At 33.9% G+C, this 20,065-nt stretch overlaps 1 protein-coding gene across 1 annotated transcript in view; it reads right to left on the bottom strand.

Annotated features, from left to right (window-relative positions):
* Positions 1–20,065, bottom strand: part of LOC114365606 (ATP-binding cassette sub-family G member 4) — a 52,767-nt gene that overhangs the window by 13,782 nt on the left and 18,920 nt on the right. Inside the window, exons 2-3 of the mRNA XM_028322222.1 lie at positions 16,515–16,579; positions 351–471 (exon numbers count right to left, since the gene is read on the bottom strand). Of these exons, the coding sequence (XP_028178023.1) occupies positions 351–471; positions 16,515–16,569 (176 nt within the window). The 5' untranslated portion in view covers positions 16,570–16,579. The remainder of the gene's footprint in view (positions 1–350; positions 472–16,514; positions 16,580–20,065) is intronic.

Raw genomic sequence — 20,065 nt, 5'->3', positions numbered from 1 at the left:
ATAAATGGTATGGTGAAGTCAGAAATTTGATATCATAATTTTAATTTTTTAAATTTTCATACAAAATAAATTTTATAAAATCCGATTTGTATGGAAATTAAAATGAAGATATCAATTTNGTGAAGTCAGAAATTTGATATCATAATTTTAATTTTTTAAATTTTCATACAAAATAAATTTTATAAAATCCGATTTGTATGGAAATTAAAATGAAGATATCAATTTTCTGACTTCCCCATACCATTTATATGCCCATGTTAACATGGGCTAGTGTCGGCTCCTATAACCATTTACCTAACATCTTGTAGAGATATGTAACATAAATTAGTAAAGGTTATGTATGAACATACCTATATCCCGAAATAGCGTTCAGTAATGAACTTTTTCCAGCGCCTGATGGTCCCATGATGGCCACGAGCTGTCCAGAAGAAAATCTGCCATCGACACCTTTCACGACATCTCTGCGTTTGCCTGCCAACAAATTAAAGAAGTTAATTAGGCTAATATTACATTAACTTTTTAAACTAAATAAATATTAAGGTATGCTGCTGAAAAAGTAAGAGATATGGGTGGTTTCTCTGGTAGATAGGAATTCAATCCAAGGTTTCTTTGTAAGTAGGTACCTATTGCTTATTAGTTAGCACATAATACATAAGCCTAATGCTAATCGCAGAATTGCTAAAATCAAGTGGCAGTTGGCAGGGCACATAGCTCGTAGAGACGATGGCCGTTGGGGCAGGAAAGTTCTCGAGTGGCGACCACGGGCTGGAAGACGTAGCGTGGGCAGGCCTCCTACTAGGTGGACCGACGATCTGGTAAAGGTCGCGGGAATAGCCTGGATGCGGGCAGCGCAGGACCGTTCATTGTGGAAAACCTTGGGGGAGGCCTTTGTCCAGCAGTGGACGTCATTTGGCTGAAACGAACGAACGAACATAAGCCTAATAGTAAAGTAGATATTCATTTCAAACTTAATAGGCATCTGGTCCATGATTGATTTATTACTAGTGGAAAGGTTTACCATTATACCTAAAGTAGTGTTATTATCTTCGAGTATCCTAAATTACTAATATTTAAAAGTAATCAATCGTAAATGCCTGCATGCTTTACAATCAAGCCGATACCTAGGTAACTACGTATTATATTATCTGTGCTAATACCCACTCGTGTAGGCGCTCATTCAATAAATCGAAAAAAAAATGTTTTCTATCCCATATCCACTTATTTTCTTTTTGATTACTGCAATTTCTCAACGGCTTTGTAAAAACAATAATGTGACTAAGAACACGTGTAGAATCGAAAATGACTTTGCACGAAGCTACTTATTAGCAGATGTCTATCAATGTATTATAAGCCACATAATGAGTGAGATAATTTACCCACAAAAACATAATTATACAGATGAATACTATGTTGCAATAAAATAACAACGTTGTTAGTTGTAAGTACTGACTGAACTTTAAATAATGACTCTATAATCCTAATAATTACTAAGTAATACTGTAGTTTTCAGTCGCTAAAATACATATTATTAGCAACTTTAATCATGTTAACGTTAGTCATATTCCATCCTCAGTGACCCGATTGCATGGTTATTTTTTCCATATCAATTTTATTAATTTCTCATATTTCATTATCGTGTTGACATACTTTATTAAAATGTTTTATTTTTGTCGCCAATGCAAATATTTATAATTAAATGTGTTAGTATGAAATAATAATATAGTACATGGATGAGAATCCGCTTGTACAATAGGGTGTTTTCTGGGTAAAAAAGCAAGTTTGAATTAGTCCTTCGCTTAATTTACCAAAAAATACTCGATAAGTATTTTTCACTTTTTCAAACTAATGAAAATTTAAAGATATAAATAAAGCGCGCCAAAGTTCAAAGGAAGAAGCCCGTGACGTCAAAGCGTGCTTAAAAGTACAGCACTTTCTGACGTCATGCGGATCTTCGAAATTACTCGTTTGATTGACAAATAAAAATATACGTGTCCAATATTTTTTGAGAATGTAATTGACGGAGAAGTTATTTTTTTTAGGAAACTAGCCTTTTTTCAGAAGCCCATTTACCCCTTTGATCTCGCCGTGCCATATTTATTTTGAGTGCGAAGTGTCACTCAATATCCGCTTTAAACCAGCAGTCTGGAATACAAACTAACTCTGTGACTCACCGTTACTTACATTGATAATGTAATTCATTACGCACTAGCGTGCAATCGTGGTGTATGGTTGCAGATGGACGATGGTAGATGCACTTCTTTATTTGTTTGTTGAGTGACTAAGGTACTGACATTGTATTTAAAACGTCGTCATTCAATGCAGTGATATTGGATTACAATTCAAAGCAATTAATTTGGATCACATGAGAATTTTAGGGCTGTAAATTATTCAGTTTTATTTATATGACACTTTTAAGGTATACTCGTATAACAAAGAGGATTTTTACGAGCTTTTCTAAATTGTATTTTCTACATGTATGATTAAACATCACATCCTTTAAAACTTTCGCAGTGGTAACAAATCAATCTTTCATTTAATACCTATATAACTACCGACTCGTCCCGGCTATGTTCTTCTATTTCTAATACATACAGGGTATCCCAAAATTAGCATACAGTGAAACTTAGAGGTATCTGGCCTAAGACGATCGGCGTCATAGGTAAACCTTCCTATTATACACTCTATCTGTTGCCGAAAACGGCATTCAAATTATTTAAAAAACATCAAATCATATAGACAGCGAGGATGACTTTATTTTATACTAGGTATGTAGAGATTATCTTTATATAATATTATTATGGTTAATAATGCAAAACAAAAGTTAATAATAATATAGCGTGTGACAGAACACGAGCGTAACAGTAGCTTACGAATTTCAATCATTGTTATTCGTTCTAAGCAGTGATCTCACATGTTTATTAATTCTAGTGCTATCGTATAATTATGCTTTGTTCCACAAATTCTTGACTCATCCAGTTTCACTGATAAAATCCAACCACAAAGGATATCAATTTGCTATACACGTACTATAAACGACCTCGATCATTTTCCAGTGATCTATCAACGAATAAATAATTGCAAGTCACAATTTCTATAAAAACGCTTTATTTAGCCTTGAAAATCATGACAGTCATGGTATGGCTAGTTTTTATATTAGTAGGTACAGTCAGCTTCAAACAGTTCGTGACACCCAAAGTGGCCAAAAAGGTAACAATAAAACCTTATTCTAATATAGTAACAAACACGTGTTGGGAACTTTTTAGCTATTCTGTGTGTTTCGGACTATTTGACGCTGACTGTACTTAGTCAATTTATAAATTTCGTTAGCGAATCTTGTCAAAAATACTTTACCTACTTCAAAATTTCCAAGAAAGCCACACTTTCTTTCTTTCCAACTAAATGTAAAACCGAAAGTAACAAATGTTGTTCAATTTACAGATTTTCACCGTGTTTGAGTATTTCCGAAAGTAACAAAATATGTTTTTCAGTGTATGGTTTTTCACCGTACTTAATTGTAAAGTACCTAGTACATATGGTAATATATTTTACTGGAACAAACTCATGACAACATGTTTCACCATTTTACTTTAACTGTTGTTTGAAATGCACATAATTTGCATACAATTATGAGCTGTGCAAATGATTACGTTAAGCGTTTAAATTACTCAATGAGTGGTGACAGCTTTTTTGTCAGGTCATGCTTAGAAATAGTTGTAAACTGAAAACTGTAGAAAGTATACTTCAAGTGCTTAAGGCCGTTTGTAGACATCCGTTTTTTCACCGGACGACGAACCGTCAAAAAACGGATATCCTTTGTGTACTGACAATTTTTTCGCCGGACCTGTCCGATGCACATGCATAATTACACATGTACCTACACATGTACACGTTCATTATAAACCATACACACCACCGCTAAATCCGGCGAAAAAATCAGGCCGACGTCGGTAAAAACGGATGTTTACATGCGGCTTAACTTAGTGCCTGAGAAGGGAGCGGCACGGGAAAGAGTTTTTGGGACGTCAAACCTCAGTGAGACTTCAAATATACTTCTGATTTGTATGCTCTGTCACCTTATATGTCAATGTCACCCTTCCCGTGCCACTCCCATACCTCTGACACTGAGTTAAGCGTCCTAGACCCATAGTTCTTTAAATGTTCAAAAATAAATGAAAGAACTTTTATTTACAGGTACAGTTCTTTCTACCTCTTGAATTGATGCAAATATTATAGTTTATTCTCGTATGTGTAAACCAACCAAATAGTCGTTAGATTTTTCAGTAGACTATTAATCAAGTTCAAGTCACAGATTCAAAATGCTGTAGGGGTCAAATTGGCATGTAAGTTTTATCTAAATTCTAGTAGAATTGTGTCATTTGGAAGACAATATCAGCCTAGATATCTCAAGTCCGGCTAGTAAATCAGAGGTAAATAGTTCAAAAAGGCTATCAATTTTGTGTCTATTTATCTGTTATCTTAGTTTGAGGCTAGGTAATAAATTGCTGCGATAGTTTAGAATCATAGTTGTAATCCTAAGTATTTAAAGCAAAATACTTAGATCGTTACTTACTTTGTATCACAATTTATATTCACACATTACACAACGTGAGATGAAAAGGAAACTGTATCCCAAGCACGAATAACCCTCATAATCTTAGGCTGAGTTGCACCATCTTACTTTGACTTCAAACGTCAAAAATCTGTGAAACTACACAAAAGGCACTGGTTATCGTTATAGCTACGGTTAAAGTTAGGTGGTGCAACCGTGCAACTCAACCTTAATATTCGTAGAGTTGTAATTGTCATGACAAAAGATTCCTTGCACATGTCATTGTCACATGAGGAAATAATTTTGTGATTTACGCAAAAGAAAACTTTAAAAAGATCCTCAAATCAACCACTAGCTTTGGTCGAAAGATCTTTTTATCTTTCCTTTATGTATGTAAATTGATAGCAAAAATATTTTTTCTTGTGACAGCAAACAACCCATTGTCATGACGAGTACAACTTTATTTTTACTATACGATTATGAGAGTTTTTCGTGCTTGGGGCACAGACTTGCTAATTAGTACGAAATTAATGAGTAACACTAGGACCTTATCTGGGTCATGGAGTCATGTCACTTTTCAAACAATAAACAAGACAAGGATATCCAGCAATGTCAAGATAACCTAGAGATTGTTTAATGGGAAGATCTAACTAGGGATTTAATTGACCGTCACGCTTCTTACTACTGTTTTGTTTAACAAATCCCTATCTCTACATACGCACAAAGGGAGTAAGTACACAGTAGATAAATCAAACAGTACGGAAGCTTCATACAAACGCTCGAAATCAGACTCACGCACACAGACGCACGCTTTACACGAGCTCTAAGCGAACCTCGCAGTCCATCCGTCGCGAGTGTCGCGCGCGCGCGTTGTGTTTCTAATAATAATTTTATTGCATGCACTGTCCGCTGTATTTTCAAAACTTTAACTCGGCATCTTCAAAACCAGAACTTTAATTTTTAAACTTCGTAATAACTCTGAATTGTAAAAATGAATAAATATTACTTTTTAAATAAAGTGCTTACATCTGATTTTGTAATAGTTCTTTTTAAATTACGTAATTACGCTTTTTAACAATTAATGTGTTCTATTTGATAAAATAAATTGCTCCGCGCGCCTTTGTACTAAGTGATGAACTGTATTTAAAATGAGTCAATAGCTATGTGAAAGTAAGTATCCGGTATTTTATTTATGAGAATAGAATATCTTCTACCGGCCTCTAATAGTACTTAATCAATTTATTCGATTATGTATTCTAAGTCAAGCTAAAGAAGAACATACTAAAAGTTATATCTATCAGAGATTATATCAATTAAAGAGTATAACAAATAATATTTATTACAAGTAATGGTTATGTGAAATAATATTTATATTAAACAAAATTACATCAAATGAGTCTTAGATTAAGTAAGGTTTATATCAAATGTCTTTATGCGTTGTGATTGGTATCTGAAATGATATTATTAGAAATGATTTATTATATGAAGTAAACATTATATGTTAAAAAATTATATCAAGTGTTATTATAACATACGTTTATTATAGAATATGAACGTTATTGAAATGAATTTATATCATATAAACTTATATAAACTGTCACGCACCCATGAAATCTCATAGTAATTTTTGTGAATATGGGCGTATCGCACTGACTGAGGAGTAGGTAGGTACATGGTAGTAAAAATTTTGGCGCTTCAGAGTGGTTTACTGTGGTTTAAGAAAAAAATAAACCTAATTAATTATTATTTTATGTCTGCTTGCATACATATGCATACATACCTACATATGCAAAGTTTTACTTAGTTGATTAATATTAATCTGTATGGCCTATTTAAATAGTTGTGTAAATATTGCAAGATATACGAGTAATATTCAATGTTTCAATTACTGTGAAATATTACTGACATTTTCCTTTAACAACTAGAAATATATCATTTAAATAGATGTAACCGTACTTAGTGCTTTTAAATGAAATGACATAAAATGAATTAATGATAAGTGTCGTGTTCTGTCTTCATTGACAGATATCAAGATGTATTCGCGAGATTAACAAATAGTCAATCGTTATTGTGAAATTGATTCATAATAGCAATAACTGTTAAGGTGCGGTGTAAATCTCATAATATTTCTCATAATATTTTGTTGGTTCAGAGAATAGTATGAAAATAATTATTTAATTGTGGAAAAGCTTTGCCACACGCCAAAGCTTTTTTACGAGCAAAAAACTCAGTAGTCTATTAGACAAATGGCAATGCCAGATTTTGTATGGAAAGTGGCGTCTTTTTTTTTTCGCGCGGCCATCTACCAAACTTTGTTTTTTGATTACAAAATAGTGTAATAAACCAAACTTACTATGACATGTATACCTCTAAACCCAGTCTGAACTGAGTTACGAGCATTAGAAGTTTGATGATTTTCATACTAGATTTGCTTTTTGCGCGCAAAGTTTTCTAACAAATTGCAACAAAATAGTGAGATTGTATGTGTAAACAAACAATACCATCCATTAAAGGCTCCAGACATCAGTATGGAGCAGAATCAGCGCAATAAAAAAATAGCGCAATATTTTGTTGCAATTTCTTACAAAACTTACGCACAAAAAGCAAATCTAGTATGAAAATCATCAAACTTCTAATGCTCGTAACTCAGTTCAGACTGAGTTTAGAGGTATACATGCCATAGTAAGTTTGGTTTATTACACTATTTTGTAATCAAAAAACAAAGTTTGGTAGATGGCCGCGCGAAAAAAAAAAGACGCCACTTTCCATACAAAATCTGGCATTGCCATTTGTCTAATAGACTACTGAGTTTTTTGCTCGTAAAAAAGCTTTGGCGTGTGGCAAAGCTTTTCCACAATTAAATAATTATTTTCATACTATTCTCTGAACCAACAAAATATTATGAGAAATATTATGAGATTTACACCGCACCTTAACAGTTATTGCTATTATGAATCAATTTCACAATAACGATTGACTATTTGTTAATCTCGCGAATACATCTTGATATCTGTCAATGAAGACAGAACACGACACTTATCATTAATTCATTTTATGTCATTTCATTTAAAAGCACTAAGTACGGTTACATCTATTTAAATGATATATTTCTAGTTGTTAAAGGAAAATGTCAGTAATATTTCACAGTAATTGAAACATTGAATATTACTCGTATATCTTGCAATATTTACACAACTATTTAAATAGGCCATACAGATTAATATTAATCAACTAAGTAAAACTTTGCATATGTAGGTATGTATGCATATGTATGCAAGCAGACATAAAATAATAATTAATTAGGTTTATTTTTTTCTTAAACCACAGTAAACCACTCTGAAGCGCCAAAATTTTTACTACCATGTACCTACCTACTCCTCAGTCAGTGCGATACGCCCATATTCACAAAAATTACTATGAGATTTCATGGGTGCGTGACAGTTTATATAAGTTTATATGATATAAATTCATTTCAATAACGTTCATATTCTATAATAAACGTATGTTATAATAACACTTGATATAATTTTTTAACATATAATGTTTACTTCATATAATAAATCATTTCTAATAATATCATTTCAGATACCAATCACAACGCATAAAGACATTTGATATAAACCTTACTTAATCTAAGACTCATTTGATGTAATTTTGTTTAATATAAATATTATTTCACATAACCATTACTTGTAATAAATATTATTTGTTATACTCTTTAATTGATATAATTTCTGATAGATATAACTTTAAGTATGTTCTTCTTTAGCTTGACTTATAAATGACTTTAGTGACAAAAACGAATCGCCGTAAAACCGACTCCACGTAGTCTTGTCTGCCCTACCCCTAGAGTGTAATTTAGAAGCGCGTAGGCACGGAGGGGCGAGGCGGCCCGCGGGCTGAGGAGCAGGTGGCTGGAAGCGAGGCGCCGCGGCTGAGGCTGGCCGGCGAAGCCGGCCAGCAAGCCGAAGACGCGGTGTCGAGCGAAAGCCATCTGCGACGATTAGCACGCGAGGGACCGCCAGAGCCCCGCAGTGCCGGAGCCGTGACAGAAGTCTCAAGTTTTTAGTCAAATTTGCATGCTGCATGCCTGCATGCCTGCTTGCTTGCTTGCTTGCCTGCTTGCTTGCTTGCCTGCTTGCTTGCTTGCCTGCTTGCTTGCCTGCTTGCTAGCTTGCTTGCCTGCTTGCTTGCCTGCATGCTAGCTTGCTTGCTAGCTTGCTTGCTTGCTCGCTTGCTTGCTTGCTGCATGCAATGCTTATTATAACAAATGAACTTTATATAAAATTATTATTGTTAAGTATATGATTTAAGTTTTATAGGAAAAGAATTTTATCTCATTTGATTGTTCGACATTTTATTTTTATATGATTTGAATGTTATTTGTTTTAAATAGTATACATTGTAAGTTTTATATACAATATTCATTATATCAAACCATTTTATATCAGTTAATAGTTATTTGTCTTAAAATTATTCGTTTTAAAATTATATTATTCGTTTATTATAGTAAATAATTATTATATTAAACGATTTTATATAATTTGATGTTATATCCTCTAAGTATTATATGATATGTAGTTATATCATACATTACACACCCAGATTTCATAGTGCGCGTGGACCACAGGATGACACAAGAACCAATCACAGAGCTCTACAACGCTGTGCGTTCGATTTGCTGCTTCACATAAGCAAGCATCGTTTGTAAATGCGGTCGTTATCTACTGCTATGCAAAAACAATTGAACTTCAAAGCTTAGGTATTTAATTAGACTCGTCCCAAGCTGCTGAAAAAGGCATGATGAGGGAAAACAAAAGTTAATCATCTTTAAACATAAAGAACTAAACATGGCCTTAAACTTTAGCAAACCCAAAAGTTACTCAAATATGTTTTTACTTTGATGCGTCAAAAAAGAAAAAATGCCTATTTAAGTCCTACTAATTACTTATACTAAAATCTTACAAAATAGCAAATTAATTTAGAAATCGAACAAAAACATGATTAGTACCGACCGCCAGACACTATCAGTAGCAAAGTGCAAGTTCGCACAATTAGTTTGGAGTCGTGATCTGTTCTGATACGAATAAAGGTATGTGGGTCACTGTCAGACGGAATAAATACCGCAATTCAATACTCAATACAGTTTATTTATTGCTTACTATATTAACCGAGATTTAAGGGGACAAAGCTGATTTATTATAAAAGTTATTTGAACAAACGACGCCTGCATTTGCGGCTTGCTTTTACGTAAACGAAAACAAACTAAAATTAAGTTTTATCTGACGAGTTTACAAGCTTTTCAGCTTTTAAGTCGTTTTGGGCGTTTAAGAAAGATTTATCGATATGAATCCGTAGTGCTACCTTCTCACCTGGAAGACTACCTTCTCATATGAGGTACCTAATTCATATGTTTCTTCTTCCTTGAATAGAACGTCTCGGAGACGTGACCATTTTGGCAATTTTGCGATAAAAGCCATCAGTGCTTTCAGGTCTTTAATAATGCTAGGTATTTTTTTTACCATAACTTAAGTCAAAGTACCTACGAGAGTATTTTGATTGATGAACGTAATAAAATAGATTATGAGTAACAATTTTCCATGAAAAATGATAAAAGTACAGCCAATTGAGCGCCAAAGTGCAGCGGCCTTGGAACCAAAAGATAACAGTGGTATCTTCCCTGCATGTTATTCATAATGTTATGACCGGTCTACAATGTTATATCTACTATTATACGAGTAGTATGTTATTGTTTTTACAACTGATACAAAAGTAATAGGTACTTAGCTTCATTTTGATTAATTACCTACTAGCTTTCACCCGCGGTTTCCCCTGCGTGTAATTTAGTCTATCAAATAAAACTTACGCAAGCTTTCCTTTAAAAACCGGGATATAAACTATTTTTTGTTATTCTCTGGATCACAAACTATCTCTATCATCAATTTCAATCTTGTTATAGACGTAGGTAGAACCACGAGCGCCAAATACAATGAATCCCGATTTTCATTAGGTCCTTTCAGCCATCTCTTTAAGTTCATCAAATCTCCTCTTCCAGTTCCATACTTGAAAGCATCCTGCAATATATTTGCGCATAATATGTATCTACATGAATTTACATTGTTAAACAAACATGTTTGATACATGATTGAAACAATCGATCTATTGATCTGATGACTCAATGTTGAAGTACTTTGATCGTCCTTTCTGTTGTCATTTTCAGCGACACACGAGAACTTGAGAATACAATCTCAATTAAATGTATCATATTTCTTCAGGAATCTTCAATAATATGGAAATGCTCTTAACAATCTCTTCCATAATATTATTATACATTTACCTACTTACTATTTTCACTGCAGTATTGCAGAGTGCCTGCCTATGACAACTCGCAATCGTTCTAAAAAATAATTTCACATCGTGTAAGAGATAGTGTTCTACTGAATACCTACATTTGTGTGTCACGATATTAATATTGCGAGAGACATCGGGTTCTAAAATGTTACAAAATGTCTTCATACTTTAGTAATTTAGTAAAAGTTAGCGCATCCAAATGGATTTAGATTCAAATCAGTGCACAGCAGTGCAATTTAATGGTAATAATAAAGCTACTTTTTATAAAAATAAATATCTAGTATATTATTTATTGCTCTAGCTATTGACCAGCTCTAGATTTAAATAAAATAATGTTAAAAAAACTAGGTACAATACAAGGAAGTAATTATTGCACTAGGCTCGTCGCAGAACTGTATCGCAATATTAATGTAAATGGGCTTACAAAATTGTGCTTAACTTTTTACGAGTATCTCCGCGAGTAGCTCCGGTTCATACTAATGAATGTTTTTAAATGGACGGCTGATCCGTTTGTCTGAGAAAAAAAAATATCCTACTCCAATTTTATTTAGTATAATATCTACTTTAAATTCCAAGCATTTATTTATCATATTATACACTGCTAATTTATTTATCTAAATGCAGACATAGATCAGGTTTTAGAAATAAAGACTTTAAAGAAAAAAGGGGGTTTAAACAAAATAGAAAGGCAAAGTAAAAAATTAAAGTAGGTAGATATATGTTAGAACCAGTTGTAATCTAGAAATCTGTAATCCTTTTATTGACCTGGTAATTTACAGTATTGCATACAATGACATCATGTAGGCAGTGCCCCTAATGGACTCCCAGGACTAATAACGTGGTTTTTGTAACACTATGTTTGTCGACTGAGACATTTTGGAATAAATTACTTTGTGACAGCTTCCGCATAATCTCACTAATGTAGCCGACTTACCCATATTCTAAGCAAATAACAGTAAAACCGGTTGTTGAGATGTTAAACTCTTCTGGTAATAAATACCTACTTTAAAACTATATTAATTAAGAGCAAAAATAGAGCTATATCTTATAATATTTATAACCTATCTGAAAAGATTGCTTTAACTTCCAGATATCTCTATTCAAATCTTGTGAAACCAAAAGATATACAGCTGAGGCTTTCAGAGCCCAGTTTCAGGGTAAATAAAATTAGTTTTTGGTAAAGTTTCTATAACAATTAGCTCCATTATATTAAGTTAAGAATATTAGGGAGAGTATTTTCGGATCTATCCCCTCTCACTTTCATCGAAATGTTGAGGTAAGTGACACCTAAAGATACTCATAGAGTCGAAAATACAGAATCGTCGTTAGGGAGTAGCTCAGAGTATCGAAGCAACGAGTAGGTAGTCAATCTCTTATTCAACCATAAGCAAAAAGCTTTTAATGCAAAAAGAATCGCATAACTTACGCAAAAAAGGGTAATGACCCATTTATCTCGGAAAATTTAGTTTTTACACATATTTAATCAATAAACAAGTTTGTGTTGTTGTCCTTAACCATGTAAAATTGTGTTCTACTTACTCGTATAATGTCTTCGCAGATTGTTTAGCATTCTACATCTTACGAATGGTAACGAATTCTCTCCTTTTCGATTGAAATAAAAGATTTGAAGGAAGAAATATTAATCGGGTCTTACAAAATGTATTTTGTCAACGTCAACCAAATAACTAACAAAGCAACGTTTCTAACACCAAGTCGTGATAATAGAAGTATTTGGGTCACTGAATGCTCATGGTGTTTGTGGTCGCGAGCACTCACGACAACCGACTCTAAAGTCTAAACTAAATTGAACAGTCATTCCACTTCTGGACTTCATAGCATTTGTTTAGGTTTTTGCTCCAATAATGAGATAAATATTTTGTGAAAAAAAAATACCCATAATAACTAACTAATCATTTATCTGTATAATATAAATCTGTAGAGAGGTCACTTCTGTACATGAAATATTTTCAAAATAACTATCAGGGGGTGATTAGTGATCGATACTGATGCCAAAAATGCAATCAGTAAAATTTTTGTCTGTCTGTCTGGATGTTCCTTATAGAAACAAAAACTACTCGACGGATTTTAACGAAACTTGGTACAATTATTTTTCATACTCCTGGGCAGGTAGGCAGGAATTCCCACGGGAACGGGAATTAGCGGGATAATCCTTTTGTATGAAAAATCTAAACCGCTTAAGTTAGACGCTTGAAAGGCATGCAGGTACCTTAGTAAACTTAAAGCTTAGTTACATATTGCAAAATTCCCACGGGAACGGGAGTTAGCGGGAAAAAACATTTGTATGAAAAAATCTAAACCGCGTAAGATAGATAAAGGGGGTAAAACGGGATCCACGCGTACGAAGTCGCGGGCGGCCGCTAGTTCTAAATATTTAATTTTTTTGAGTTTGCAAGTCTAATTTTATGGGGTCCCAGAATTTTCGTACCTAATATCTTTTTTCATTTCTCGAATAGAGTTTCTCACTGCAAAGAATTTAATGCATAAGCCTATTCCTCAGACATTTACTTTGGATTTTCAAAACTCCTCTCCTGATATAGGTACCCAAATACGCCCTTGTAATAAAGAAGCGTTGCAATTGCAATAGTAATTTCGTTACCAGTAGCTATTTTATTGCTTTGCTTCTAACAGTATTTCTTTATCAGTGCCATGATCAATTTTCGAAATAACCACAAGGAATGTGCATGGTAATATGTGCCTAAGTGCAAACAGAATAGAGCTGTTTGTTTTGTAAAGTGCGTGGTAGTAAATGGAAGCGACTGAGTGAGTGTTGTAATCAAGGCCAATGCCTTTGTTAGGTTTCGGTTGTAACTTGTACTGCAAGTCCGATAATATGTCATTTTGGACTGACTATTATAAGTTCTATGTAAATGTTAACAGCTAAACCTTTAGACGTTGAAGAATAAAATTCTTCAACATCTAATTTAGTTACTTTATGTACTTAGTCCCTTCGGAAAAACATCATTATAATTTCAGTCATAGCAGATAGGACGTCCGGACGCGTCCACTGCTGAATATAGGCCTCCCCCAATGATTTCCATATTGGCGCGGTAGGTAGCGGCCTGCATCCAGAGCCTTATGCTAACTTTATGAGTTTATGAGGTCGTTTGTCCACCTTGTTGATTATTCTGCATGCTTGTATAAATATCGTTCTACCATCATGAAGCAACCTGATCACCGCAATATTTGTGGAAAATGTGGCAAAGTTTACATTATTAGCACACATTAGGTTGAGTCCACATTTCGTAGTCGCTAAGTGATAATAGATTACTTGGCTCGACGTGGTTTGACGTGTCGCCGTTTCTACTTTCCTCTTTCACTTTCATATCTAGATTGTGTGGTGATAGTTTAACCTCTATATAGCCATTTTATTATTATTAAAATTTCTTAGCGTACCTATATAAGAAAAGAGTAGAGTCGCTTCTCAAACTAATTTTTTAAATAAACAAATTTATTATTAGGTATAGGTCCTAGAGATTTCTCTAGGACTCTCTAGGAGAAGCCAAAAATTAAGAGTTCGATCTTATATAATATTCCGGAACTTATAAGCTAACCCTCTTTATTGATAAAAGTTACTTAGTTGAACTCTGGCTTAAGTTGTCATTTAGTATGGAAATGACATTTTAATCCAGTGTTCATCCTAGGTGTAACTTTTTATTGATGAGGGGGGTAAATGAGATTCCGTTTCTATTCCTGAACATGAAATAAGAACCAAAAATATTAATTGAAGCCTATTTCAAATCTAATTGAATTCACTCTCGCGCAAAACACAGTGAACGTGATCCTCAATAATAAACCCGGCTGAGGATGAGAGAGAATGATGCCATAGATGTGTACACTGTACAGTCAATATCAAAAATACATTCTTCTTCTTTCTTGGCGAGTATAAACAACTAGGGCCCTTAATGTCATACTCGTAGTATAAACGTGCCGTTCAGAAAGCACGAAATCATTAATTCTATGGACAATCAGATTAATGGATTTAAACCTGTAAATCCTTACACGAATTACTTTAATAATTACACGAAGTGATTGGTTGCATTTACTAATTAATGTTGAAACTTCAAAGTTTTTGTTATTTTGACATGGACTATACAAATCAATTTCCTATTAAACGCCTGGCAATTATACCAGCTTCTACTCTACTGCTTATCCGGTGTGACTCATCACCATTACAATAAAGCATCAATAAAAACAATCTAACATTTCAATAAATAAATAAATAATAATAAATAAATCTTTGGACAATTTCACACAGCGCCAGCTAGCCCCACAAAGTAAGCAACTTAATGCTTGTGTTATGGGTGCTAGCTTAACGGATATACTACTTAAGTATATACTTTTTTTTAAATACATACATATTATACATAGTAACACCCAGACCCGTCACAGAAATTAAAATTCATCTTTTCAATTTCTGCCCGGCCGGGAATCGAACCCGGGACCTCTCGGCATAGTAGTCCGTTCTGAACCACTACACCAAACGGCCGACAAAAAATCATATAAATTACCTCTCCAACTTATGCAGAGATGTAGAGGCATCGTAACTCAACAGCTGTAGAAAGTTCTGGCTTCGATTCTATTAAACATGAAAATGAAAACAACAATACAACGATATTGTCATAGATATTTGATCTGATAAAATGGTTTGTAGAGAGACAATGTGTCGATCCAACCATAATATGGATAGAATATCCTTTCATATTGTCTGTCCACAAAGACCGACGACATCATAAAGTAGCAGGAAGGCGCTGGACGCAGGCCGCTACCAACCGGGCAACATGGAAAGCATTGGGGAAGGCCTATGTTCAGCAGTGGACGTCCTATGGCTGAGATGATGATGATAATGATTGTCGTAGAAGAGCTCTAGGTAGTAGTAAAAGAGCTCATTTTATTTACATTTCATTTCGTGTGACACCGGTGTAGTTAAGCTACCCGAGTAAAAAAACTGAACCTGTACGTTTTTTTGGTTTATTTTTGTGTAATTGTCCTGTTTTTAAACTGCATTGTAGCATTTTTGGCATTTTTAGCCCACACTCCGCTAAATATAAACGCAGATGTTTGTAGAGGTGTTTACATTCGTATTTTCGTGTTGGTACGAGTAGTTATCATCACACCTTCTACGATTTTCTTACCAGCTCGTGATGCGTAGGTATATAAGCCGAAGTTTTTATGTAAATCCATGTAAAAAAGAATCAAAGTATTATAATTGATGGGAGGCAAATTGCCTCAATTCTATAGCCGTGTAAACATGATACTTATAAATACATTATTCGGCCAAAAGACCGGAAAGTTTCACAAAAAGGTATTCCTATGTATGACGCATTTTAATTTGAATGAGAAATCATTGTTTTGTTGTAGATAAATACATATTCAGTGGAATGGCCATACATAGGCCCGGTTTTTTAATTAAGACTTTTGGCTTTAGCATGTTCTAATCAAGTAAGAACTTTTAATACTAAATTTCTAAATTAAAATTCTCAAGCTGGAAACCTCAATTCAGGAACCGGGCTATGTTTTTTTACTGTAAATACTTTGTAATTATTTTACGAGTACCTACAGTACGATATACGATTGTTTTCCGAATATTACTCACCTTTGGTGATAGGACTGGAGACAGTATATCTAAGGTTCCGAAATTCCAAATCCATCTTGATTTATCTGAAACAAAATAAACATCATTAATACAACAATTACATCTAACACAGCCGGATATAAATTGTAAGAAATATGTTCTCAATTATGTAATCAATATTCAAATCAAAATGACAAGTACGCCTTATTATATCATAATCATGAGAAGTAGATTTCCAATTGCTCCTGTCAGTAACATGGACAATGAATACATTATTGTAATTACTGTAAACTGCGGTCCTTTAGCAAGGAATTGTTCAATACAAATTGTAATGAATATTAAACGTAATAAACAGTTGTGCTACGTAAAAATAATTTCTTTTTTATTACCGATTCGTTCATGAATTTTTAAGTAGAACACTGGCCGGATAGTTGTTTTATTTTTAAGCGGTTGCGGTAAACAATACTGTACTGGACTGTTCTTTATGAAATTATCAATGGAAGGCTAGTAGGTAATATTACTTCATTGTGGACGGCTTACAGTTGACTAACCTCATTAATACTCATAACTGATTTTGTGGCTGCGTAAGGTCACATCCCAGGTTTCTTACTTTATGAACCTAAGGCTCTGTTATAGCATCAAAAACCGCTTAAAGTAAGAAACCACAAAATCAGGATGATACTTTTCAGACGATCTTGTTAATTGAAACCAGTAATGTCTGAAGCAAAATGAGAAAATATAACAGAGACCATAGCCAAACTAGTACTAAAAAGCCTTATTTAAAAATACTCGTGTCATGATCAACTTAAGACATTCACGATTTACAAAAATATAACAATCAATAAATTGTATTATATCAATAGCCAATCAAGACGAGATCCTCAAAATATTGAAGGTGCCACATGATCACATCAGTCAATAAAACCGTCACTTTACGTTAACCGAACCAGACAAAATTGTTAAAAAATGAAAACGACACAATAAATCAGCTGCACAAAAGACGGAACACCGCCTCAAAAAAACCGTGACATTTTCGATACATAATAAAGTACGTATTTATCTTCACCTTTCGACGAGTTTTCGACTGTAATTTCCCTTTAATTGTAGTTGGACATCCCATTAAGATACAAGGAACGGCAATAATGTCAATAGCTTTTTCTTCACTCTCGATTCGCCAGTCATATCCGTGTAAATTGCAGTTCAAGGTGGTGCAATGAACCTATAGAGTCAACTTTAGTGAACTCTTCGGATTCCGACTGACACAATTGCATAGTTATCAGATGTTTATTTTCCGTAATTACACCGGAAATTTTAATTTCCTTCATATTTTGACCTCTCTGTCAAGTAAGTAGGTCCTCTTACAATCTAGATTTAATATTCCTCAATTGCCTCCCAATTTTCCACTGATTGAAATCGTCGATTCGCCTTTTTTGGCTTCAGAATCTGATTCAAGAGTAATTTTCAGAATTCACCTCTAATTAACGTCCATTATAATTAAAAGTTCCGATTAAACTCATATCATCGTTTCCTGTAGACAATAACGCCCGTATTCACACAGGGTAACACACGAACCATTCACAGAGCTCTATTCAACGCTGTGCGTTCGATTTGCTGCTTCACTTAAGCAAGCATCATTTGCGAACATAACATTTATGTTATTTGCTTGAGAACAACAGATATTAAATGTTGCTAAAAACAATTTTCACGCAATAAATTTTTATGATTTACGACAATTATTCTGACATACAACATATCCCGTAAAAACACGTTAGCCTCGTGCTAATGACTAATTTCGTTCAAAGTAGGTAAGTGAAAGTTACCTTTTGTGTGCCAAAATCAAGTTTTCTCGTAAACGATGTCAAAAGGTGACTAGTGTTTACGAGTACGTGTCAATCAAAACAAGTTCTTGACCTAGGTCTAGAGATTTTGCATATGTTGTGAAGCTAATAATAGAAACTTGCAATCTTAAGTATTTCTGAAACAAATGTGTTGATGAAGAAGACTTAGGCTGAGTTGCACCATCTTACTTTAACTTTGACAAACGTCAAAAATCTGTCAAAGTCCATACAAAAAGCACCGGTTATCGTCATAGTTACCGTCTAAGTAAGGTGGTGCAACTGTGCAACTCAGCCTTAGGCTGTGTTGCACTGCACCACCTTACTTAAACTTTGACAAACGTCACAAATCTGTCAAACTTCATACAAAAAACACTGGTTATCGTTATAGTTACGGTCAAAGTTAGGTGGTGCAACTAATTTTGACGGTAACTATAACGATAACCAGTGTTTTTGTTATGGAGTTTGACAGATTTTTGACGTTTGTTAAAGTTAAAGTAAGATGGTGCAACCCAGCAGCCTTAGAAATTTATTTTTGTTGTTGCTAGTTAAAAAGTTTTGTTGGTTTAAGTATATTTTTCACGTTATTTAGTTTCAAACCGCATGTTATTATCTGAGCTTTGTTTATGGGGCGTAGGTATGTAGGTATAGACATACCTAGTCGAAAACGAAAAATATTAGTAACAATTTATATTTCAATCCGTGAAAATAGGGACTCCCCTATTTTCGTTAGTCTTCTTCACTCGAAGAAGACTATTCTTTAGTGGTTTGTTTACTGGTTTATCAGATCGTAAAAACGTGCGAACAGCTTTACGACTGCATATTTTTATTCATTGAAACTGGACAATAAATCTTTAGTGAAAAGGAGTACGTGAAGAAACAAAACAATACGTGAGTTTGCAACTGCTGAGATAAAAATTCTTATGGGATTGATAAAATACCTGCCCACTTTGGTACATTGTGTTTTAACTTCTTACATTTTAAAGATTTCTTCATGATTCCTTATCAAAAGAAGCGTTTCCTATTGATCCTATTTTCCCTATTTCCCATTTATTCCTTTCGTATTTTCTCTTAAATGGTCAAATAATGTGGAAGTAACCTCAACTTTGAGCAAGAATATTTTTAAAAAGATATGATTTGAGCAGGCGAATCACCAATACAGGGTATTGTAATTTAATGAAAGTCAAGGGTACCTATATCATATTTTTGAAAGTTAAAATGTCAAAAACGTAAAACACAAAAGCCAGACAGATATTTAATTTGTAAAAATTACTGAGTAAGAGACATTTACACGAACTTTGAGTTTAACTCCTAAACCAAAGCTAAGTAAGTATATTACGGATATAAACATCGTACCTAAACATAGGTTTACTTGCACACTGAGGAATGATGTATCTGTTACTGTAAAAGCTCGAACTACGGTTAATCTTAAGATTTAAGTGTAAATCTTAGGATTTACCGACATGGGTTGGTAAATGTAAGTATTTCTGAAAATACGACGATTTTTTCGAGCTTTTACCATTCGAATTTAGTATATGCTAGGTTTTACCTCTGTCAGCTGGTAGATGTTGGTTTTAGGAATAAAACAATGAGTAATTCTTGATTACTTACTGTAATCAACTAAGTATTAGACAAAACAGTGTACCTACCATGAGTTTACGTTAGGTGTGCTCGCTAGCGACTGCGTAAAACAATGACATTTAAATGTATTACATATTGTGCAGCGCCCCTAGCGGC

The sequence above is a fragment of the Ostrinia furnacalis genome, unplaced genomic scaffold (genome assembly GCF_004193835.3).
Source record: "Ostrinia furnacalis isolate ACB-3 unplaced genomic scaffold, ASM419383v2 OfSCF7604, whole genome shotgun sequence".
In the NCBI taxonomy this organism is placed as follows: Eukaryota; Metazoa; Arthropoda; class Insecta; order Lepidoptera; family Crambidae; genus Ostrinia; species Ostrinia furnacalis.
This window is presented reverse-complemented; position numbering and strand designations above follow the sequence as displayed.